Consider the following 24,243-nt stretch of genomic DNA (forward strand, 5'->3'; position numbering starts at 1 on the left):
CCGAAGCGCGCGAGGTGCCCGCTCCCAGCTCCGCCACCGCCTTCCTGCTCCGCGCGGGGTGCGCGGCCGGCGCCAGCCTGGGCTAGAACGGGGCGGGCGGGGAGTTCAGCGCCCGCCTCCTCCTGCGCCTCTGCTTCCTCCCCCTCTGCCCCCCTCCGCCCCGCGCTCCTCCCCGAGGTGGAGCCGGTTGACGTGAGTGTATCCACATGGTGCAGGGGAGAATAAAGAGTGTGGAGTTGAACTCGTGCCATTGTAGTGACTCATCTCGAGCTGAGCGCAGGGGCTCCAAGCGAACCAGCGAGCCAGCGAGTGACGCTCAGCGGGGACCGGGAGGGAGAGAGCGAGCCAGCGAGCGCGGCCGGGCGAAGCGGCCCGCCGGGAAAGGGTGCAGGTCGGGGCGCCGGAGCGGCGTTTCGGGGCGCGGGCTTCAGCTGGACCTTTAGGGGCCGGGTGGCCAGCGCTGCCTACTCTTCTCGGTCACGGGTCCGAGCCGCTCCGAAAGTCGGGTAGCCAGTTGACCACAGGAAGTTTATTCTCAGCTCCTATTCTAAAAGGAGGAAATAGAAGTTTCTTCAAACGGAGCAGCCTTTCTTTTTGTCTTAATTTTTTTTGTGGGGGTTCACTCTGAGATCGGGGGTTACCCAGGCTTGGCAGGCAGGGCTCGCCAGGACTCTCTCTCTCTCTTTTTTTTTTCTTTTTCTTTTATTGCTAATCGTTGGTTGGCGGCTTGGTTGGCGGCCCCCGGCTCTGCTCAGCCCGGCCTGCGCGCGGGGGCGGAGGGCGCGCAGGGGAGGGACCGAGGGACGCGCAGACTTTTAGAGGGAGGGACCGGGACGCCCGGCCCGCGGCGCTCGGGGAGCAGCCGGAGAGCGCAGCGCAGGCGCTCGGGGGCCCAGCTCTCGGGGTGTTGCCGCCTCCGGTCCGCGCCTGCCAGCCGGGCGCCCAGACTCAGCCGGGGGCGCGGCCGGCGGGGAGCGAGCGCGGAGCAAGCGCGCAGCAGCCCGTGCGCGGCGAGGCAGGGGGACAAGAAGCACCCTGTTTCCTCTCGGGCCCCCAGCGCGGATCATGTACCAGGATTATCCCGGGAACTTTGACACCTCGTCCCGGGGCAGCAGTGGCTCTCCAGCGCACGCTGAGTCCTACCCCAGCGGCGGCGGCCAGCAGGTAGGAGCCGGCCCGGTGCACCTGGTGGCGCGGGCCCACCTCTCTCTCTCCTCGGCCTCTCTGCCTCTCATTTCCCTTTCTTGGCGGGGTGAGAAAATGCCTGGGAGCCATTATGGAAAGTTAGGGATTTGCGTCTGCTCACGCCCCCCTCTCGCCCCCGCTGCTCCCCCCCCTCTTGGAGTGGGGAGTGGGGTTTGAAGAGCCAACCAGCACTCTCCTTGGTGCGGCTTCGTATCCAGCTAAGCACCTGGAACCCCATCCCTATCCCAGGAGCCACCCCACTTCCTCTCTATTTCCGAGGTGGTAGCAATAATCTTAGCACCCACCTGTACCCCCTTCCCGAGGAACCCCCCCACACACACACACACAGTGCACTTCTGAAAGAGGCTGGGAGGTGGGAGACTCCGTTGCGCTCCTGCAGGTATGGGGAGAGGAGGGGGTAGGTGGGTGGGTGCTCTACAGTTCAGGAGCGAAGGTCGGGAAGAGGGTTGGCTGCAGTGGCGCCTGGGTGCCCGGCGCCCGGCCCACCCGCTGTTGGGGTCTGCGCAGGAGCCGCGTTGCTGCCTGGAAGGTCTTGGGGGTACCTGGTGGGGGGCAGGGGCAAGGGGTCAGGGAAGGGGGCAAGAGGTCGGGGAGAGGGAGAGAGAAGCCTCACTGGGGCTCCTGGGTGGTTCTGGAAGCAGGAAAACAAGTTGTTTCTAAAGCAGCCGGACTGGTTTGCACTAGAGGGCTTGTGCGTGCGATCTGTGTGTCTGTACATACCAGAAGGCTGCTGGGGAGGGGGTGCAGATGGGGCGCCTGCCCTCAGCAGTCCCGCCCCATCCCTCCTTGTCCCCCAGGCTTGTGGGAGGAACTAACTTAGCACATGGAAAGCTGCAACCACCTCCACCCCCCCCCCCACGCTTTGGGGAGTCTCATCTAGCTGGCTGGAGGGAGAGTTTCTCTGTGAGGGGTGGTGGTCTTGGCTTCTAGAAGTTAGACAAAGGGGGCTGGTGGGGAGATGGGATTCTAGGGGAGGGGTGAATGGAACAAGAGAATAAAATGGAAACTATTTGGGCTCTGAAGAGACCCCTTATTCCAAAATGACTCCCTCATTCCTGATAAGCCCCCCCACTCCCTTTGCGGGGTCTTCCCTTTGCAGCCCCCCCCCCAGGACAGCCATATCAATGGGTTCCATGTGCAGCCAGGGCACCGAGGGTGAGGGGTTCTCTGTCTTATCCCCAAAGTCTGATTGTGCTGTGCGTCCCAGCCCCCTTGGTGTGGTCTGTCTGAGATCCAGATATCACCAGGTAGTGAGTTGGGGTCTCCCAGCCCTGTCCCTCTCCTCTCCTTGTTCTGGCTCAGAAAGGGAGCTTTTGTGTCTTTTGGCTACCCAGTCCTCCCTCACCTCCCCAAAATCCTCCTGTCTCACCGCCTGGCTTGGCACTGAAGTGGGGCCCCCAGCAGGATGGGAAGTCAGACACCAGTGGCCCCGACTGAATAATCTGTGTCACTAGGTCTTGGAGCCCAGGATGTGAGCAGAGGCAATTCCCTGTTTTGGAAGAAAATCAGACAGGAAACCAGGGCTAGGAAGAAGGAAGAGACCTCAGTCCAGCAGGGTGTAATGGGGCCTCATTACTGAAGCAGAAAGCAGCTGTTGGCTAATTCCTAGCATGCTGTAACACATGAGGGTTTTGCAATTAGAATAACTAGCACACAGGGTGCTCGAACACACGCCTGCCCGGTTGGCCCTGTCGCTTGGGGCAAGTGCCTTTGGGAGCAAGGGTCTGACCAGATGGGATGCCACTTTAGACAGCTCTTTCAGCCTGTCCCCTGGGGGATGACTGGGAAAGGGGGGATGGAGGTGCTGAGAGAAATGAGGGGGCTCTCCTGCAGTTCTGGGACTCAGATCCTGTCCTGCTGTGCTGATAGCAGCCTGAGAAGCTGTTATTCCACAAGTTAAGTTTGTGCTGAGACCCCACCCTCTCTCATGGGCTCAAGGTAATTTTATTACAGGCCTGATAAAACACATAATCACTTTATTTCTCTCAGCTTCCTCTAACACTCAGCCCTGGGCCTTCCTCTTTTATGGAATAGTCAGTGTAAAGAGTGGTTTGAGGGGGTCTCTAGTTCCTCTTGCCCCTCCCCCAAGTAAATCCTGTTTTTCTCTTGCTGTCATTGTTTGTGGGGTCTGCTGTTCCTGATAACTTTGTTGCAATTGACTCAACCCAGAACTTTCCTTCCTAGACTCATGAAGCTGAACCATAACACATGGCCATGAGTGCAGTATCTAGGGGGAGGGGGTTGGGGAGGGGGTCAGATAATTCTTTTTTTAAAACCTCTGTTCTTGGTACATTGCAGGAACTTGAGGCATGAAAAATATTTCCTGTTCCAGTTATAGTTTTAATCACAGAGGTTGGCCATTGGGCGAGTCTGTTTTGTCACTAATAGTTGCACATACCCCCCCCACACACACACACTCCAGCTTTTTGTTTCTGTTGTTATTTTTTCTCTGTCTTCTCTCTGTTTCTCTCCCAATTTTTCTAGGCAAACACCTTCCAGATAGATGCCCTGCCTGGCTGCTTGCTTGGCTGTTACGGTCTCAGCCCTGAGCCTTACGCAATCCAGCCAGTTACACAAACATAGGTCATTTCATAACTTGTTTTCATCAGCTGCCCCCACCTCCTTCATGCAAAAACAAAACGAAAACAAGACCCAGGACTTTTCCAAGGTAGTTTGTCTCTTCCTCAGATCACTTGTGCAAATAAGTCAAGGGGCATGGTTCCTTTTTGGAATCAAGGAATACCACATTGGCACAGTCAACCTTTCCCAAGACAGAATCACACACACACACACACACACACACACACACACACACACACACACACACACACACACACAAAATTCCCCAGAGTGAACTTTTGCCAACTGTACCAGGCTGGGACATTCCTCACATCAAAGAACTTTTACCAGAAATGACTGTGATTCCCAAGTTAGCCCCAATCACACCTCTCTAGTGCCCCCTACAGGATATTCATAATAATACAAGCTGGAGAATATATATTTCCAGCCCAAGGAATATTAACTTGGTCAGTTTTCAGAATTCTTCGGATTTTTTCCTATCTCTATAACTGAGGATAAATGAGTGTCATGTATATAGTCATGGTTAATTAGAGAACTTTTTGACTCTGAAACGCATTTTCTTTTTTATTTTTTTGTTAAGTTCCTTTATTGGGGAATTAATGTTTTACACATTTTCTTTTAAAAATAATATTGTTCTAAATAAAATCTGGTTGAAAAATTGAGTACTGTTTTCTTTTCCTGTTTTGATGTCTTTTCATGAGAGAGCACTAATAAAGGGGCCCCCAGTTCCCAAGGCTCGTTTCTGGAAGTGTCCATGTGAAGACACAGAATTATTTGGGGGAAGTGATCTTCAGAGTTGGTGGAAAGATGGGGGTGGGGGATTTAGGATTTGGCATTTTATTGCTTAAGGGGTCGGGCAGTGGTGTACCTGCTTGAGCACATACATTACCATGTACAAGGACCCAGGTTCAAATCCCTGGTCCCCAGCAACTGGCAAAGCTTCACTAGCTATGAAGCAGAAGTATAGGTGTTTCTCTTTTTCTCTCCCTCTTTGCCTTCCCTCCCCTCTCAATTTTTCTCTGCCCTAACAAATAAATAAAAAAATATAAATTTGAAAAGTGCTACTGGGATAATATTTTACAAGACACTTGTTGTCTCAAGGATATAACATCAAATCTTCCCCCAAATATATATACCAGCATACTTCAGCTGGTATATATATTCCCCCACAACAAGGCACCGTGATTCCCACCCCCTCCCCCATTATTGTCTGCAGACCTGCTGATAAATTCTAAGGGTTCAGCAGTGTCTCGCCCTATCTTTTTTCTTGCTTTATTTCTTTTAAAAATTTTGTTACTATATTTTATTTATTGATTGGGTAGAGACATCAGAAATTGAAAGGAAGGGGGAGATAGAGAGGAAGAGAGACAGAGAGACACCTGCAGCCCTGCTTCACCACTTGTGAAGCTTTCCTCCTGCAGGTGGGGACCAGGGGCTTGAACCTGGGTCTTTGCACATTGTAACTTGTGCACTCAGCCAGGTGTACCCCACCAAACCCCACTTTGCTTCTTAAATGCCACATATGTGTGAGATCTTTCAGTATTTGTCTTTTTCTCTCTGGCTAGCTTCAGTTAGTATAATGCCTTGCAATTTCATCCAGGTTGTTGGAGCTTCCCCCGCTCCCCAATTAATTATTTTTATGAGACAGAGGGACCTGAGCACTTCTCAGCAGTGGCATTTGCAGGGGGATTGAACCCCAAGACCTCAGCTGTGCGAGTTCTGTGCTATATTGCTGAGTTGTCGGGCCCCAAGGGTCTGGTGCCTTCTTAAAAAAAGATTGTTTTGATCTTAGAGATGTTGTAGATTAGGATCAAACAAAATGTTATCCCAGGAATTTGTCTGTTCTGCTGATTCTTGGTGGAAATCAGACTCACTCCTTCATCATAAGGAGTGGGCAGGCCATCAGTCAGCCCTGTACTATGGAATCCCCTACCTGAGCTCCAGAGTGTGTTTCTAGGACTTCATTTCTGCCTGCCTTGCTACCCAATGGGAGTGTCGAGTTAGGAGGCTTGCTTTTATTTTCCTTTCCTATCTCAGTGCAAACACATCGCCACTTATCCACCCAGATCTCTGTTGTCCCTTCCTAATCGTTCCTCGAGGAGACTAGCTGCTTATTTGAATACTGCAGCCATTAGTCAGGCTCTCAGGCTGTACAGCACCCCGCCTGTGGAATCAGTCGCCTTCCACAAAGTGTCTCAAGAATCCTTCCTGCTAACACAGCTTTTTGGATTTCTTCAAGAGTGGATTAGGTGTGTGGAAATGGCCGGGAGATATGCGGGAAAGGGACCGGGCCTGGACTAGCAGGCGTGGGGAGCAGCAGGCTGGCTGAAGCTGAGACTCATGGGCCTTCTAGGGGGAGCAGTGGCCAGGACAGGGTGCCGCGAGGCTGGTGCTGGTTTAAAAAAATAATATTCTGACCCTTTAAAAAAATGAAAATTAGTTACCTATTTAGAGAGGGAGAATGAACTAGAGCATAACTCAGGCATGTATGGTGCCAGGGTTGGAACTCATGCCTACAAGTCTTGAGTTCTACCCAATGTACCATCTCCCTAAGCATGAAAGTGGACGCCTTTGCTGTCAAGATACCTGAAATATCTTATCCTGTTAAACAGGAAGATAGACACCAGTTTTGAAAATTCGGGAAACTCTCTTTCTGACCTGTCTGTTGAAAGAGAGAAAATGTAGTGTTGTGGTTATGTCTTCTCTCTGTTGCGTGTGGCCTTGCTGCCCTGAGTGTGGCAGAGATCTCTGTCCCAAAGCCCATTGGGCAACTTGATCCCTCTGGGACTCCCTGGGCTGGAGGAATGGGAAATTGCCAGAATTCCTTATCCCAGTGCTGTCCCTCTGCTGTGTCAGGGGCTGTGACCTGGCCCTGCTGTGATTGGAGGGACTGTGAGATGACATGCCTGCCCCATCGAGAGCAGAGCTGTCTGAGTACTGGTAGGGCTGCAAAGGGGTCCACTAAGTAGTAGAGTGACATCCCCCTTCCCAGTGCTTTGGAACATGAATTTCTGAGCAAAAGGGCCTGGGAGGCCAGAAGCTGAACAGTGTGGGACAGAGCTCCTTACCTGCCACTTCGACTAGTGTGGTGTTCCTCCCCCAACGCTGAGGTGGCAGGGGCAGAGTAGGGTTATTTCAGGGAACCTGGGAGAGAGAGAGTCTTGTCTGCTATAAAATGGGGGGGGGGGCACGCACTGAGAGGGATGGTTCTGAGTTCTTTTTTTAAAAAGTTTTTTTTTTAATTTCTTTATTGGGAGATGAATGTTTTACATTTGGCTTTTTTTGAAAAAATATATATTTTTAAATTTATTTATTTATTCTATTTTTTTGCCCTTGTTTGATTGTTGTTGTTGTTACTGATGTCATTGTTGTTGGATAGGACAGAGAGAAATGGAGAGAGGAGGGGAAGACAGAGAGGGGGAGAGAAAGACAGACACTTGCAGACCTGCTTTACCGCCTGTGAAGCGACTCCCCTGCAGGTGGGGAGCTGGGAGCTCAAATGGGGATCCTTATGCCGGTCCTTGCGCTTTGCGCCACCTGCACTTAACCCGCTGCACTATAGCCTGACTCCCGGTTCTGAGTTCTTAGCAGCTCTTTCCAGTGTGGTGGTAAGAATGAGAAGCCACAGGTCCAGATGATGTGCAGTGCAGCATCTGGGAAGTCTGCCTGCCTGCCGAGGCATTGGGGGAGCAGATTCAGGAAAACGTTAGAGCTTTAGTGTCTAATGGGTGTGCTGGAAGGCACTAGGCAGTATTTACCTTTACCTCTCCTACTTCCCCTGAGGATGGTGGGATTCCCTTTCGCCCTGGTGGAACTTCCTTCCCAGATAGTCACACCTGCCTGTCTGTCTGCTAAGGCAGATCACAGGTGTCTGTGGGGGTTCCTGGCGCAGGTGCTTGGTGGCACAGCCAAGAATCAGTGTGATGGAGAAATGACTGGCTGGGGGCCTGGAGTCAGGACAGTAACCCTGACTCTCTCTAAAACCCCTTCTGCCCAGCTCAGCAACTGGGAGAGCCCTGCCCAGGGATGTCTACATGGACATAGGGACCCAAACCCTACTTCCAGAACCCTTTTGCTAAAGGTCAAGATTACGGGGGCCGGGTAGTGGCACACCTGGTTGAGCACAGATGTTGTAGTGTGCGCAAGGACCGAGGTTTGAGCCCCTGTTCCCCACCTGCAGGGGAAAAGCTTTGCGAGTGGTGAAGCAGGGTTACAGGTATCTATCTGTCTCTTTCCCTCACTGTCTCCCTCTTCCTCTCAATTTCTGTCTCTATCCAGTAAATAAATAAAGATAAAAAAATTTTAAAAAAAGATCAAGGTTACAATGCTGTTTTTTGTAGTCCCAGTTTTTTTGCTGTCAAGCTCAGAAAAGTCATCTCCAGTTGCTGGGCTACAGGGACCTCTCTGACCTGGTGTAATTGGTTCTAGAAGTCCTGGGGTTCAGAGCTCCCATCCCCCCACCTTTCCCTCTTCTTAATTCATTAATTTCTTTATTCTGGGAGAGGGCCAGAGCACCACTCAGCTCTGGCATAGGTGGTGGAGGGGGTTGAACTTGCGACCTCTAGGCCCTCAGGCATGCAAGCTGGTGGTGCCCTAACAAGCTGAGCTAGCTCCCCGGCTCTCCCAGAGGCCTTCTCACAGGCAGCAGGAGGAGATCTCTCTCTCTCTCTCTCTCTCTCTCTCTCTGTCACACACACACACACACACACACACACACACACACACACACACACACACACACACACCACACAGCCCCCTATGGACTATGAACACAAATGCACAATGTTGTGTGCTGCTGGTCATGGGATGGGGAAGGGGGTGCCTGAAGATCTCAGGCCATTGGCTCTCTCCTGGCTTTTGCTTTCTGTGTGGTGTCATCATCTACCTCACACACACACACACACACACACACACACACACACACACACACACCCCGCCTTCTACCCCAGCCTCAGCTGAGGAGACAGGTCACCAGGCTCTGACCCAAGTGCTTTTGTAAATAAGATCTAATGGGACTCGGCACGCCTGTCTGTTGACATTCTGTCTGTGTCACTTTCATGCCACAGTGACTGCACCAGAGACTGGAGGGTCCACCGAGCCTGAAATATTCATTCCCAGGCTGTTTGCAGCACAGATTCGCCTAGTTCTGCCCCAGGAGGGCCAGTTTGCCCATTTATAGACATTCTCGCCCACCCAGTGGCGACCAGCGTCTGGTGGCTTTGCCATCTGGAAGCTCCCATCCTATCCCAGGGCGTGGGAGGAGAGTTCCTAAAGGGACTCCCATGGGTGCAAGTGCAGGCCTAGGTTACCTCCTCTGTCTCTCCTTCCTAGCAAACACCTGGTGCTCCAGGGACTAGCCTCCTTCCGTCAGTGCCCACCCATGTGGGGACGCCTCTCCTGGTCTCTGATCTGGGTTTGTTAAGAATCACGACTGATCCGTCCACTTGGTGCCTGACCAGTACTGGGGGCTGCTGGGAGAGAAGAATGCCAGCTGACTTCTGGGGTCATAGGCTCCCCACCTGACTTGCTCGCTCCGTGATCCCTGCCAGGTTGAGACAAGACACACCTGCCAGGTCTTCCTCTCTGGCTGCCTGTGTGTGTTCCCAGGAGACAAAAGCCTCCTTTATCAGCTCAGCCCCTTTGGGGCTGGGACATTGTTTTCCTTGCAGTTTAGGGCCCAGTGTGCTATCCCCAGAAGGCTTTACCTCGCTCTGAAACAAGTTGTGTCTGCATTTAGAGGCGGTCATTACCTGCTGCCTTGTTTTTACTGCCGTCTTGTTTTGTCTAGACCAGGCTATTGCTGCGAGGAGTCTGGCTGCGGGATGGCTGGGTGGCTGGGAGCTCAGTCTGGGGACCTGCTTTCACAGCCAGGGCATTGACACTGGGGGCAGGGAGTCTGCCACTGGGGAGACAGGTGTTAAGTCTTCAAGCCAGGCTTCTCAACCTAAAACTAAACTAGAAGCGAACGTCCCAGGTATCCTCCTGAGAGGGAAGCTGACAGTCCCCAACAGAGAAGCTGGGTCAAGGTAGGACATCACACTGGAGACCCAGAACTAACCTGTGGGCAGAGAAATGGGATAAAATGATGGGTCCTTCCCAGGCATGGGGAACTGGCAGTCTCCCTGGAACACCCCTGGCAGAGAACACAGACATGGCAGGGGGAACTGTGGTGACAATGCCGTTCTCTGTATGTTGGAAGCAGTGTGTATCTCAGCACATTAGAATCACCTCAGTTTTTATTGACTGGGTTTATGCCTTATCAGAATTCTACTCGAAGCTGGTTGTTTTAGAGCTCTTAATAGTGAGGCCTGGCATTTTGTTTTTACAAAGCTCTTCTGAATATCATAATAGGTGGCTGGGATTGAGAACCACATAGCAACTCATTGAGTCCTCAGGATGGTGCTGTGAGTTCAGTGTCAGTGTCAGTGTCCCCAGGGATGTCCCAAGGGTGAAGAGGTTTGTTCTTCAACCTGGGCCTCCTAGCACCTCCACCCTGAAAGCGACAGCTGTCTCACTGTAGGAGTTTCTGCACACCATCAGTGGGCCCACCGCTCCTCTGTACTTTGTCCCTCACAGCCCAGCACCCTTGTCTGCTTCTTCTCCTGGAAGGCCATTTCCCACTTGGCTCCTTGGTGCTTCCTACACACACGCACACACACACGCACACACACACACACACACACGCACACACGCACACACACACACACACACGCACACACGCACACACGCACACACGCACACACGCACACGCACACGCACACACACACGCACACGCACGCATGCACGCACACAGACGCACACACACACCTACCTCTGCTTCTTTTCAGTGAGTCCTGGTGAAACCCAGCTTATCTTTGCCTCCAGGGAAGTAACTAAGAATCAGATTGGGCAGCTCTCCTTGAGAGATCTGAGTCTGCTGATGTGGGCTGTGTTTCTTCTAGAATCCCAGGATCCTTTGTACTAGGCAGTGTTCTTTGTGGAGCCCAGTGCATGAGGCAGGGTTTATTTTTATTTTATTTTGTTATTTTTATGAGAGAGACCCAGACCCAGAGATTAGAGTACTGCTCAGCTGTGGCTTATGGTGGGGTATGGATTGAACCTGGGAAATTTGAGCGCTTCTTAAGAGCTGCCAGAATCTGCCGCACTGGGTGTTATTCTTTCTGAAACCCCAGAATGGACTGCATGGGGCAGTGTTTTTCATGGAACCCCAGATTCTGTTGGACTTGGCTGCTCTTTTCCCTGAATGCCTATGGCTTGGGGTTCCCAGCCAAATCTGTGAGGTGAAGCAGCCACTGGCAGGATGAACAAGGAAGGGTCCCCAGCTCCCTGGGCTACAGGATCACTTGCCTTGCACTGCAGGAATCCACATGCCAGCAGGGACAAAGGCAGCAGTGGTGGCAGCTGCTATTGCTGCTGCTACTTCTGACCCTGGTTGACTTGATGGGACCAGAGTTGGGGGGGGTGTTGCTGTGGCAACCTTGCTAAAGGTAGTGGGATGTAATTAGGGGCCAAACATGGCCTCTCCTTGGTGAAAAGAGGGGTCTGTGGGACCCCTTGGCAGAGTGGGCAGAGTGGGTGAAGTGGGCGGGTCCCAGCACATGGGGCTGGATTTCACGGAGGAAAGAAGCATCAAAGGAAGCCAGTGTGAAGCCAGTGTGGTGCCATGTTTGGGAACCTCAGCCTCTGTCAGGCCCAACGGGTGTGAGTCCTGACCTCACTGCTCATTAACAAGGATGCCCGGGAGAAGTTACCTAATCTGAGTCTAAGCCTCTGTCTCTGGATGGGGATAATGGTAGTTCTTACCTCGGAGGGCAAGTTAATGAGATAATCCAGGTAAAATACCACCATGGGACCTGTCATTTAGCGAGTGTCACTGAGTGCTGGCTATTCCTGTCATCATTCCTGCCATCCCTGGGCAGAAAGGGCTACCAGAACTATTTTTTTGTGGAAACAAAAATCGTCTGAGGGTGAGGCCTCCCCTGGGTCGATTTGGTAGGGGAGCTTCCCCTGAAGCCTTGGAAGCCAGGGGCCTCCCTTCTCCCTCCTTGTCTCACTTTCTAGTAGCTGCCCTGAAAACAGGTCAAGCCCAAGTGCTGAGGAGCATGGCTCATTTTAGCTTGTGTGCTCTGTCATCATTGTCTATCTGAAATAGAATGCTCTCCGCAGTGTGTTCCAGAGATTTCTGCAACGTGGTTTGGGCATAAATTAAGAGGTGGGAGGATCCCTGAGGGCTCCGGGGGAGGCATCTGTGAGCACAGACAGTTCCGTGTGGAGACAGGTGGGGAGGGACAGGGTGAGACACTTGCCCCAAATCAGGTGTGGGAGTCCAGGGACAGGGCAACCAGGGGAAGTTCAGCTGAGATGCCACCACTTCTTAGTCTCTTGGGCTGGGTGATAGCTTTGCAGGGACCTGGTTTTACCCTGTTGCACCATCTAGCCCCATCTGGAGTCTACTTTGAAAGTCAAGCAAACAGGCAAGATAGAATCTGTGGTGATTGCTCCAAAGCTTTTTTTAAAATTTTTTTTAATATTTATTTATTTTCCCTTTTGTTGCCCTTGTTTTTTTATTGATGTTATTATTATTGTTGTTATTGATGTCATTGTTGGATAGGACAGAGAGAAATGGAGAGAGGAGGGGAAGACGGGGGGGGGGGGGAGAGAAAGACACCTGCAGACCTGCTTCACCACCTGTGAAGCGACACCCCTGTAGGTGGGGAGCCAGGGGCTCAAACCAGGATCCTTATGCCAGTCCTTGCGCTTCACGCCACATGCGCTTAACCCGCTGCGCTACCACCCAACTTCCTGCTCCAAACCGTTTAGTGTGCAAATCTGTTAGTGTGCACCTTGGGGAATGACAGGCAGGAGACCCGTCCCCTGAAGGTGTGGGCAGAGCTCACCTTGTGGGGGCTGGTCACCATCATCTGTCCCAGGAGTCATCTGAGCGGTGAACCGAGCTTCCCTGGCCACCCAGACCCCCACTGGGACCCAGATCTAAAGTGAGACCCCTGGAGTTCTTGAATGTGCAGGCCTGGCCACACCTTAATACAGGGAAGCCTTTCTATGATTTCTCTCTTTCTTTCTCTCTTTCTTTCTTTCTTTTTTTCTTTCTTTCTTTCTCTCTTTCTTTTTTTGTCTTGTTCCACTCAATGTTTATCAACTGTATCTTTTTCTGCTCATTTCAGAAATTCCGGGTAGATATGCCTGGCTCGGGCAGCGCCTTCATCCCCACCATCAACGCCATCACCACCAGCCAGGACCTGCAGTGGATGGTGCAGCCCACAGTCATCACCTCCATGTCCAACCCGTACCCCCGCTCGCATCCCTACAGCCCCCTACCGGGTCTGGCCTCGGTCCCTGGGCACATGGCCCTCCCCAGACCCGGTGTGATCAAGACTATCGGCACCACCGTGGGCCGCAGGAGGCGAGATGAGCAGGTGGGTGCAGCTCAGGCCTCTGTGTGTGGGGGGTGGTGGGAGGGGGGCTGGTGTCCTGTGGCACAGAGCGGCTTTCTGCAGCCTGGGGGTGGTGGGCAGGCTCAGTGTCCTGAGGGTGCAGGGGAGAAGAGAGTCGAGGGGCCTGGGAGCACGAGCCTCCTTGGACGACAGAGCTGGGAGCTGAGGACCTGTGTCATCTTGTGTGACTCCCAAAGGGGCACGGCGGCACCTAGCAGGCAGGACACCTGCCCACGAAGAGTCTGTGTGGAGAAGGCGTGCCGTCTGCCCTTTGTTCGCTCCTTCCTCCTTCCTTCCTCCTTCCTTTTTCCTTCCTTCCTTCCTTCCTTCCTTCCTTCCTTCCTTCCTTCCTTCCTTCTTTCTTCCCTCTTTCCTTCCTTTCCTTCCTCCTTCCTTCTTCCTTCTGTTTTTTCCGTCCTTCATTCCTTCCTCCTTTCCTTCCTCCTTCTTTCCTTTCCTTCTGTTTTTCCTTCCTTCCTTCCCTTCCTTCCTTCCCTTCCCTTCCTTTCCTTCCTTCCTTCCTCTCCTTCCTCCCTCCCTCCCTCCCTCCCTTCCTCCCTCCCTCCCTCCCTCCCTGCCTCCTTCCCTTCCTTCTTGCAGAGCCTAGACCTTGCACGTATGCAGTTGGCTCCCTGGCTGGCTTTTTCATTCAGAGAAACACAAGATGAGAGAGAGGGCTCCCCACAGCGTCCTGCTTCTCCCATGTGATGCTAGAGCTAGATCCTGGGCCACACACATGACAGGACACCCTCCCCACCCAGTGAGCTATGTCTTTGATCCCAAGAAAACAGCTTCTAAGAAATAAGGTATCAGCAAAAGGGAAGGACCTGCCCACAGTGGGGTCCCTCAGCACAGGGGCCCTTCTGGGTGCAGCATAGCTGTCTCCCTGACTGAAGCAGAAGAGATGTCCCATCCTAGGCCTCCAGCTTGAAGCAGAAGCCCATACCAAGAGCCTGAAATATGCCTTCCAGAAGCCTGGGGTCTTGGGCATCCGTCAGCTGCATTTGCTGTCCTGGGAGCCAGGGTGGGGAGATCCCCCATCAGCCTGATTTCTTCAAGGGACTCAGCCTTGAGAAGGAGTCAGTCTGGTTTAGCAGGGACTCTGCTCACTGGGCAGTATCTACCCCATGTTCTGAGAAGCCCTGTCAGTGGGCAGGTCTGTTCACTGAGGAGCAGTGATCCTCAAGTCCTGGAATCATAATTGAGCAAATCCCCAGAAAGGAGAGAGCGAGCCTATGCAGAGATCCTTTAAATCTCTTGTCTACAGCCAAGGCCCAGACACACCTGCCTGGGGCCCCTTGGTCAGTGAGCAGAGGCTTGGGCTGGAACCCAGTTCCCTGTCCCCCCTGCGAAGTGCTCTCTCCACGCTGTCCCCAAGAGCTCAAGGAAGGGGAGATACTTCAGCCCCAAAGTCCCCTTTTTCTAGTGAAATGTGAACCTGGAGACCTTTCTGGTTGCTAGCAGTAGAAACCCTCTCTGCCCAGCCATTGCCCCTTTAGTCTGGAACCCCAGGTTCACTGCATCCCAATGCAAGGACCTTTCAAACACACACCCCTGTGAGTAGCCCTGGACCTAGAGCATGCGGTCCCCAGGGTGCTCAGAATGCCAAGCCACCAGCTCCTAGGAATGGTGTCCTTTTGAAGGAGTGTGTTTCTGTGGAGACCAGGCCAGCCTTGTGTCCCCCACGTACTTGATCGTTCTGTTTATGGCAGGATAGTGCAGGGCAGCCTGGGGAGGTGTGTGTAGTGGGCAGGACAAGAGAGGCCACTCTCTATGGCTCTTAGTCTCCTGCTGACCAGCTCTTACTTGCACACGTGCAGTTGTCAGCATGGCGGTGGAGTGATCACAGAGTATTCTTTGTGAATATGCTTCCTTCAGGGACCGCAGGAGACCAAGCTTTAGAATGCCAGTTGTGCCCAGTCCTTCCTGGTGAAAGTGACCCCCATGTCCCAGGAGGGGTCTGGAGGGACAATTCCTACCTAGCAGAGTGAAGCCGGCACATCTTTCAGTCTTCTCTGGTTCCCACTCTCCCCAGACTGAGGAGCTGGTGTCAGGATGGGGGTTTGGAGATCATTTTACAGATGAGCAAATCGAGACCTAGAAAGACGGGGGCCTGGGTCCCACAGTGAGAGTTGGGAGCAGAGTCGGGACTGGACCCCACCTCCTGTGACCTTCAGCCTGTGGTTTTTCCACTGCATGCACCATCTAGGTGTGGCCCAATCGTGTTTGAAGAGCTTCCTTCCTTTTAGAGAGAGAGGGAGAGGGGGAGGTGGAGAGGGAGAGAGGAAAGGGAGAGAGAAGAGAGAGAGAGAGAGAGAGAGAGAGAGAGCACCAGGAACATTCTAAAGCAGTTAGGCATTGGGACCATGGGGCCATCCTGGGCTCTGCATCCTAGAGCCTGATCCTCTGGGTTTCTAAGACTAAGGCTTTTTCTGTGTACTTCGGGCCTTACTGCCTCTCCAGAGTCTGCCAAGGTGGGGTAGGAGTGGCTCCCTCAGAGGGCAGGGCTGTGACCAAGGAGGTGGGGAAGGTTCATGGCTTGTGGGTGGTGATGCTGACACACTCAAGCAGTGATCATGTTGACTATGCCAATGACTTCCACAAGTTGCCTCACACCTCGCCACATGGGCCCAGACTGCTGGGCTCACCTGGAGACTGGCCAGGCATTGTCCAAAGCAACCAGGGTGCCCAGGGTGGTGGTGTGGGGGGGAAGACTAAGCTAGACCAGTTTTATGGCTCTTCTGCTCCTCCTCAGTGAAGGATGGGGTCAGTGGGGCTCCAGGGAAGTCCTGGGAGCCCAGTGAGTGGCAGGTGCTGTTATCCTGGGAGACAGCAGTGCCCTCAGGCCCCAGTGAGTTCTTGGGTCCTGGCTAAGTGGCCTCTAGCCCTAAAGGGGCAGCCACTCCCACAGGAAGTGGGTCACCTGCAGATGGCGGGACTTCAGGTGGTTGGCTCTTCAAAAAAAAATCAGAGGAAAGAGACCAACCAGACTGTGACACAGCTGGTTGAGCACACATTACAGTGTCTCAGGAACTGGGTCGAAGCCCCTGGTTCTCACTTGCAGGGGCAGAAAGTTTCATAAGCAGTGAAGCAGTGCTGCAGGTATCTCTCTCCTTCTCTGTCACTCCCTCCCCTCTCAATTTCTGTCTCTATCCAAACTGAAGAAAAAAATTATATTTATTTATTTATTCCCTTTTGTTGCCCTTGTTTTATTGTTATAGTTATCAATGTCATGGTTGTTGGATAGGACAAAGAGAAATGGAGAGAGGAGGGGAAGACAGAGAGGGGGAGAGAAAGACACCTACAGACCAGCTCACCACTTGTGAAGCGACTCCCCTGCAGGTGGGGAGCCAGGGGGCTTGAAACGGGATCCTTACACTGGTCCTTGTGCTTTGTACCATGTGCACTTAACCTGCTATGCTGCCGCCTGACTCCCCCAGTTCTTCCTTTTTTTAAGCATGACACCCTTGCCGTGCGTCTGCTTCTTCCTGGCATTCTGTTGGAGAGAGGAAGGGAGGGCTCTCACACTGTGTCTTATTAGATTCTCACAGGAACTTGGTAGAAGGTGGAGAAGGTCCTATGAACCTCATTTTGCACATGGGAAGCCTGGGGTTCAGATATGCAATGTGTGCGTGTGTGTATGTATGTGATGTGGAGCTGGGCCTGGTTCTGCATGGGGTGGGCCAGGGTGCTGCAGAGGTGGTGAGGGAGCATGGCATGGGTGACCTTGGAGTGAAGGGGTCCCACTTCCAAGTCAGATACATGAGCACCCTAGATGCCTATCCAGCCTTCCAGGCTCCCCCCTCTCCCTAGCTGCCCCCCCAGACTGACAGAGGAGAATTGGAGAATCCAGAAGGTGTGAGGAGCCCACTGGGCTCTGGTGACCTGCTGCCTCAGAGACTATAAGTCTGAGGGGCACCTTTTCACACAGTGCTGGGAGGATTCAGCACAGAACTCTGGCGTCTTGGGGCTCCAGGGTCTCCTTGGGGTAGATGGGCTGGGGGTTGTCCTCTCTGATGTTGTGCTGCTTTAGAGCAGACCTGCAGAGCTGTAGGGAGTCTCCCGGGTTCCTGCCAGGACTCTGCCAGGGGGTCACTCTCCCCTACCCTCCCTGCCTGGGGCAGCCTCCTTCGCCACCTCCAAAAAGCATCTTCCTCTTCCGCTTTTCCCCAGGCGTTCCTTGAGGACAGGACCCAGGTCCTCTTCCCCTAGGAATCTTCTGGGCCCCCAGCAGGGTCTCCCCCAGTGCATAGTGAGTGTCCGCTCACCAAGAGGGATGGATGGCCTTTCTTTGTGAATTGCTTCACGCCTGGACCTGGGCAGTCAGGGCCCTGGAAGGGTTCTGTGCAGATGGGGTGTCAGCCCTGGACCCCGAGTCACAGCCCTACCATCCTTGGGATCAGGACCTGAGGGTGGGCTCTGCAGGGCCACTTTGTTCCCTAGCTGATCAAACTTATGACCCCCTCAGAGGCCTGTGGTTCCTGAATAGAAGGTGCTAGAATGTTGAATGAGTAGTTGTGGTAGGGACAGAACCCAGGTGTGTGCACTACACTATTGAATGGTCTCTGTGCCCCAATTTCTGCCCCTTAGTTCTGCCAGGAAAGCTATCATCTGCCTCTCATCCGGCCCCCTTTGCCCAGCATGTCCAGCCCGGCATAGTATCAGGCACCCTGATGAGTCCCAGGCTTGAACAGGCATCAGCAGGCTTGGCAGCCTGGGCCCTCCCTCTAGCCACAGCCTCTCCTAGCAGGTTCATACTCTGGACTCTAGCCAGATGAGGCTTGCAGAGCCTGGGGAGGAGCTGGGTGAGTGGGTGGGGCCAGGCTGGCAGGAAGAGACCCCTTGGGGGAAGACTCCTAGATCCTCCTCCCTGGCCCTGGGACTGAGTCAGGGCTGAGGATGACAGGTGGCCATCATGTCTGGGCCAGTGAGTCCCTAGCTGGTGGCTACCTGGCTCTCTCTTCTAACTTGGGACACCCTCTCCCTCAGTGCGCTGGGCTCAGAATGCCCTTCCTGACCCCTGCCTGCCTCGTCTCAAGCCTTCCTGCCAGTTGACTCCAGTCCCAGCAGGGCTACTTGCCCTGCTTCATATGCAATTGAGAGAGAGAGAGAGAGAGAGAGAGAGAGAGAGCATGTGCTGGGCAGTGGCTCAGTTGCCTTGTGATTGTGAGACCCCAGGTTTCAGCTCAGCATCCCCTGAGGGCAGCAAGACTAAGGAACAGAACTCTGTGGCTAGTGGGTGGGGCTTTGCTTGCTCTCAGATAAAATATAGGGTCAAGAGATAGCTCACCTGCTGGAGCACACACCTATGTATGTGTGAGGTCCTGGGTTTGAGCCCCAGCACCACATGGAAGTACCATGGACACACCAGGGGAGCTCCATGGATGGTGCAGAGGTACTGTGGTATCTCTCCTCTCTCCCTGTCTACCTCTCTCCTCTCTCTCCCCTCTCTCCTCTCTCCCCTTCAAAGAAATAAGGAATAATGAGAAGAAAAAAAAAAGGTCCTGGGAGACTGCTCAGGCCCTGGTTTCATTCACAGTGTAACTGTAAAAAGAAAAACCCGGTGAACCATTTCTCCTGAATAACCTGGATGTTCACCCTTGGCCTCTAGCTGTCTCCGGAAGAGGAGGAGAAGCGCCGGATCCGGAGGGAGAGGAACAAGCTAGCTGCAGCCAAGTGCCGGAACCGTCGCCGGGAGCTGACAGAGAAGCTGCAGGCGGTGAGCACTCTGCAGAGGGCAGGAGCCAGAGCCCCAGGGCCTCCAGCAGGCCCCCCATCCTCTGCCAGCACATAAATGGCCTACAGACAAGTCAGTGGAGAGACATCCTGCCTCTGAGCGTGCGGATTGTCCTGCTTCAATCATAGCAAAGAGGCTGGAAGGAGGCAGGTGTTAGGCCCTGGGTTTGAATCTCAGCTCCACTTGGGAGCATCATGGGCATCACCAAGGGAGCTTCAGAGATGGTGGAGCCATGCTGAGAGGTCGCTCCTCTCTAAAAGGAATAAAGACATTGGGCTCAGGAGGCTGCTTGGCAGTATCGCATATGCAGGCAGCCTGCAGCTCACCCCTCAGTGCTGCATGAAGGTGATGAGTGATAGTAGGCAGCTCACCAGGGAGGTGGCTGGGCTCCTCCACTTGTGCCTGCATCCTGGCTGGCAGGCCATGCCTGGGCCAGCTGATTGGACTGCCTCGGGGTTTCCTCACAGCCCTGATGGGCTGGAGAGTCTCCCCGCCTCGGAACCCACAGCCCCTCCTTTTGTCTTTGTGAGTCACTCCCCCGTGCTGCCTGCTTGCCCACACCTGGGCCGTGTGGCCCTGCCCTCCCCTGGTGAAATCCCTGTGATGTGACTGATGGCACATCACCCCCTGCAGAGCCTGGCCCTTGGGGGAGGGCTGAGTTCCAAGTGGTCCACAGCCAAGACGGACAGTCTGGAGTGGAATGTTTACAAAGTGAGGGAATGCTGAGGGAGTCTGTCTTGGTCCCGCCCTTGACCACCCGTCCCTGTCACAGGACACCACACACACACACACACACACACACACACACACACACACACACACACACTAATCATTGGCGGAATCTTCCCAGGCTCCAGCCTGCTACTTCAGTGCTCAGCTCACTCTGGAGCCATGGCTCTTGGGGCTGGCAGGTGACTGCATGGATTCCTCCATGCCTGTGGTCATGAACTGAGCAGGTGTTATTCTGGGGGGCATGTGGGAGCACTTTAGGGATCTGGAGATTCCAAGAATGAACCCTCTCTACTATTAACCTTTCCTTTAAGATTTAATAATAACTTTATTTTTTAACCAGACCATTGCTCAGCTCTAGCTTATGGTGGTACTGGGGAATGAACTTGGGACCTCTGGTGCCTCAGGCATGAAGGGCTTTTTGTATAACCGTTACGCTATCTCTCCAAGCCCCTTTAAGGTATGAGAGATAGAGAATGGGGGGCTAGAGCACTGTTCAGCTCCACTATATGGTAGTGCTGGGGCTTGAACCTGGGGCTCTGGGATTCCGTCTTGCACCCTAGCTTGTCTCCCCCAGTTAACCTTTCAAGGTACCAGTCTCCTTATCAGTCCCAGAAGGGCCCCGCCCTCTGAGGCCACGTCCCTTCTGCCCACTCCCTCCCCCACCCTTATACCCCACTCCCCTGCCTGCCCACCTGCCACCCAGGCCCTGAGCCACATCCTCCACAGGAAACCTCTGTAAGCTCATGACGTTCATCAGACCCTTGAGACTGATGGAAACTTTTTCACTCTGAATATTCTGTCCTCTGCTTAGTGAGGCTGTAAGCCCAGCGCCCTTGGCTCAGGAACAGGTGTCTTGAGTTAGGGAATAGTGGGGAGGAAGCTGGTGACCCACACTGTTCCAACCATTTCTGCTCCTCTGGCTTGGTGGGACAAGCAGCAGCAGTCCCTTTGCCGTCTCCACACGAGAGAGTCTGAGAGATAGCTCACCAGGCAGAGCACTCGCCATATTATGTGCCAGGTCCTAGGCTGTAGCCTAAGGGAAGCTCCGTCAGTGAAGCAGTGTGGCAGTGTTTCTTTAGTCTCTCCTCTCTATGGAAAAAAATTATCACGAATGAGAAGTTGGGCCAGGAGGAAATAGGTTCACTCCTCGCTGTCACGTAAAAGTTAAATAAGAGGGCCAGGTGGTAGCTCACCCAGTGTACGTGTTACGATGTGTGAGGATCCAGGCTCAAGTTTGCGGGTCCTCACCTGCAGGGAGCAATCTTTATGAGTGGTAGAGCAGTGCTGCAGGCGTTTCTCCTCTCTTATTCTCCCTCTCTATTTTTGTCTCTTCCCCTCTGTCAAAAAAAAAAAGTGTCAAAAATGGTGAAGCTGCAGGCAGAAAAAAAATAAGAAGTGAAATTGGGGCAGCAAGGGGGGAGGGGACTGAGATGATGTTGCAGGGGTTGGGCGAGCCTTCAGGAGGACCCAGACTCTGTCCCAGAGTGCTCATGGTCCCCGGGCAGGCTGGGTGGGGCTAAGGAAACAGGAGAAGGTTGGAGCTGTGTGCTATGCCTCCTCCCTCTCCTAGTCTCACCGCTACTCCCCCCCCACCCCTCCCCCCCCAGCTCCAGGGGCGGTCCTGGCCTCCAAGTGTTGAGTGTTGGGTCTCTGAAGAAGAGGCTGTGGGTTCAGACCTGGGCTGCTCTCCATGCTCACTCTATGATCTGCAAAATGGGTTTCAGAAGCGCATTGACCACGTGCCTCACAGAACAAGCAGTTAGGGCTGTCATTTCACCTTTCTCTGTGGGCTCTGTGGCCAGGTGTGCAAGCCAGCTGGTTTCACTGTTGCTCATCTGGGGACGCAGCTGCGTGTCCCTGTATTGCCTGGAGTTGAACCTCCCCTGGGTCCCTAGCCTGCAGAGGGTGGCCCCTGACACACCTCTCTCCATCCCCACAGGAGACTGAAGAGCTGGAGGAGGAGAAATCAGGGCTGCAGAAGGAGATTGCTGAGCTGCAGAAGGAGAAGGAGAAGCTGGAGTTCATGCTGGTGGCCCATGGGCCGGTGTGCAAGATCAGCCCTGAGGAGCACCGGTCGCCCCCGGGCCCGGGGCTGCAGCCCCTGCGAGGTGGCGGTGGCGGCGGTGGCATGGGCTCTGTGGTGGTGAAACAGGAGCCCCTGGAAGAGGACAGCCCCTCGTCCTCCTCAGCGGGGCTGGACAAGGCCCAGCGCTCTGTCATCAAGCCCATCAGCATCGCCGGCGGCTTCTACGGGGAGGAGCCCCTGCACACCCCCATTGTGGTCACTTCCACGCCTGCCATCACCCCAGGCACCTCCAGCCTCGTCTTCACCTACCCCAACGTCCTGGAGCAGGAGTCCCCCGCGTCACCTTCCGAGTCCTGCTCCAAGGCTCACCGCAGAAGCAGTAGCAGTGGGGACCAATCCTCAGACTCCTTGAACTCCCCGACTCTGCTGGCTCTGTAACCCAGCTCCCCAGGGGCCTCCTCACTGCCTCCCTCCAGGGACCAGCACCTTCAAGCACTTCCAGGCCCTGAGTGAAAACAGGGGGACCCTACCCTGGCTCTGGGGTGACCTGGAGGTTGGTGGTGGGTTGGGGGTTGATTGTGAGGACTTGGAAATCCTAGGAACTCCGCCCTCATTCATCTTGCAAAGCAAATCCTGTTTCTTGAAAAGCCTTTGGACAACTGGGTTTGGCAGACTGGGGCATCTTGCTGGCTTCCAAAGAGCCTGAAGCCAGTGTGGACCATTCAGTCCCTCTGTTACCAACCACCACATGTCTCTGGAGCGATAGTCTCCTTTCCTGCCCCACCACGCATGCTCAGTGCCTTTTGGGTTCTCCTACTTTGCCCCTTTCTTTCCCCCACCACCTCCACTCCTAAGTGTCAATTTCACTTCCTCTTGGTTTTTATGGAGTTTGCCATGACATTTCATCTGGGTGGTCTTAATAGTAAAGGCGCTTCGTTTCTGGAGCTGGGGCTGCAGAGGACTTTTCTGCTGGGACTGATTGTCCAGAAGGGGACAATCTATGTGCAATATAGAACCTCCCCTCCCCGATACCCCTGACCCATCACCATCTGCAGAGCACCACGGGGCTCCCGAGCTCTGGAGGGAGAGGGCACTGTCACCCGAGGAGTCTCAGACGACCAGTCCTCTCCATCCTTGGAGGAGCAGCTCAAACAGAAGACAGGGTGCAAGTGAGACAGCCAGGACCCAGCTTTGGGTTTGCCAAACGCCTAGTTACCAGGCCAGAAAGAGTGCCAGCAAAGCCACACGGTGTCCCAGCCAGCTTCCCTGGTGTCTGCAGCAGGACATGTCTGTAATTACTGGCCCTGGACTCTTCTCTCCGACCAGAGAGGCGTGCTCCACCCTCTCCTCTCCTGGCTCCTCCAGTGACGCCACCCATGGAGATTAACAAGCGTGGTCTGGACCCTTCCCATGTGGCCCCTCCCCAGGCCTCAGAGGAACCTTTGCAGTGAGTGGAAGGTGGCAGGTGAGGGAGGAACGGCTCTGCTTGACAGCTGTCAGGTCTCCTGTGGTCACCTGTTTGCTACCTGTGGATCCAGTGCTTTCTCCTTTACACTCCCATCCCGCCCCCACCTACTTCTACCCAGTGTGCTCAGGACCACCCAGCTGTGAACAGCTGGCCCAGAGCTGTGGCTGTGGCTTATGTACCATTCCTGGGAAATGAAGCTGGGATGTGTTGATTGCCACGGCGGGGGGGGGGGGGGGGGCAGGGGGGGGTCAGTCCTCCCAGGAGCATGGCTTAGCATGTTCCCTGCCTCCCTTCCTCAGGAGCAGGGCCTTTTTTCTCCCCCCTGCTTTTTCTGAGTTGACCTCTGCAAAGAGTGAGCCACTGTCAGGACCCACTGTTGCAGGATGACTTAAGACCATAGCGATGTTATTTAAATCTAACTGAATGGGAACCTAAATTTCAGCTTTAGACACGGTTGCTCTCCTGGGCAGTCAGTCGTTCATGTCCACCCAGCGCTGGACACACAGCCTGAGATTCCTGTGAGCCACCCGAGGGAGGATGCAGAGATAGAGGGTCTTGCCCCCAGGATGCTTTAAACGATGTTCTTTTCCACCCCTCCTCAGCCGGGATGCTGTCCTCTTGGTTTCCCAGGGCGTCTGGGGGCAAGAGTGCCCCCGAGCGGGTTGGGCAGCTGGGTCTCTGGCTTCTGCTAAATCCAAGAAACAGAAATCAGTCCAGAGCATCAGGGAAGAGGTGGGGAGCTTACAGCTCTGAAAGGGTCACTCATCTCAAGCGTCTGTGGCAACTGGGGGCCCTGTGCTTCTTTGTGCATATATACATATCTAGAGATTTCTTAAATGAAGCTGCTTTCTGGTGTTTTATTTCTACAAATCCCTTGGTGCCCCACTTTGAACAGCATGAATCCCAAAGCAGGTGGCAGTTTGTGACTTGGAGCCCATTCCTGAGACAGTTTGGCTTGGGGACCAGCAGACAAAGCTTAACCTCCTGACTGGACTTCAGAATCCCCCTCTGACTATGTTCTGGGAGCTGCTTTGGTTACTGG

At 53.9% G+C, this 24,243-nt stretch overlaps 1 protein-coding gene across 1 annotated transcript; it reads left to right on the plus strand.

Annotated features, from left to right (window-relative positions):
- Positions 1–260: 260 nt before the first annotated feature.
- FOSL2 (FOS like 2, AP-1 transcription factor subunit) lies at positions 261–22,677 on the plus strand. Its single transcript, XM_007531487.3, has 4 exons — positions 261–1,164; positions 12,969–13,220; positions 18,850–18,957; positions 21,647–22,677. The coding sequence occupies exons 1-4, from the start codon at positions 1,066–1,068 to the stop codon at positions 22,169–22,171; spliced, it is 984 nt and encodes a 327-aa protein (XP_007531549.1). The 5' UTR covers positions 261–1,065; the 3' UTR covers positions 22,172–22,677.
- The last annotated feature ends 1,566 nt before the right edge of the window (positions 22,678–24,243 follow it).

Source organism: Erinaceus europaeus, chromosome 3, assembly GCF_950295315.1.
Source record: "Erinaceus europaeus chromosome 3, mEriEur2.1, whole genome shotgun sequence".
In the NCBI taxonomy this organism is placed as follows: Eukaryota; Metazoa; Chordata; class Mammalia; order Eulipotyphla; family Erinaceidae; genus Erinaceus; species Erinaceus europaeus.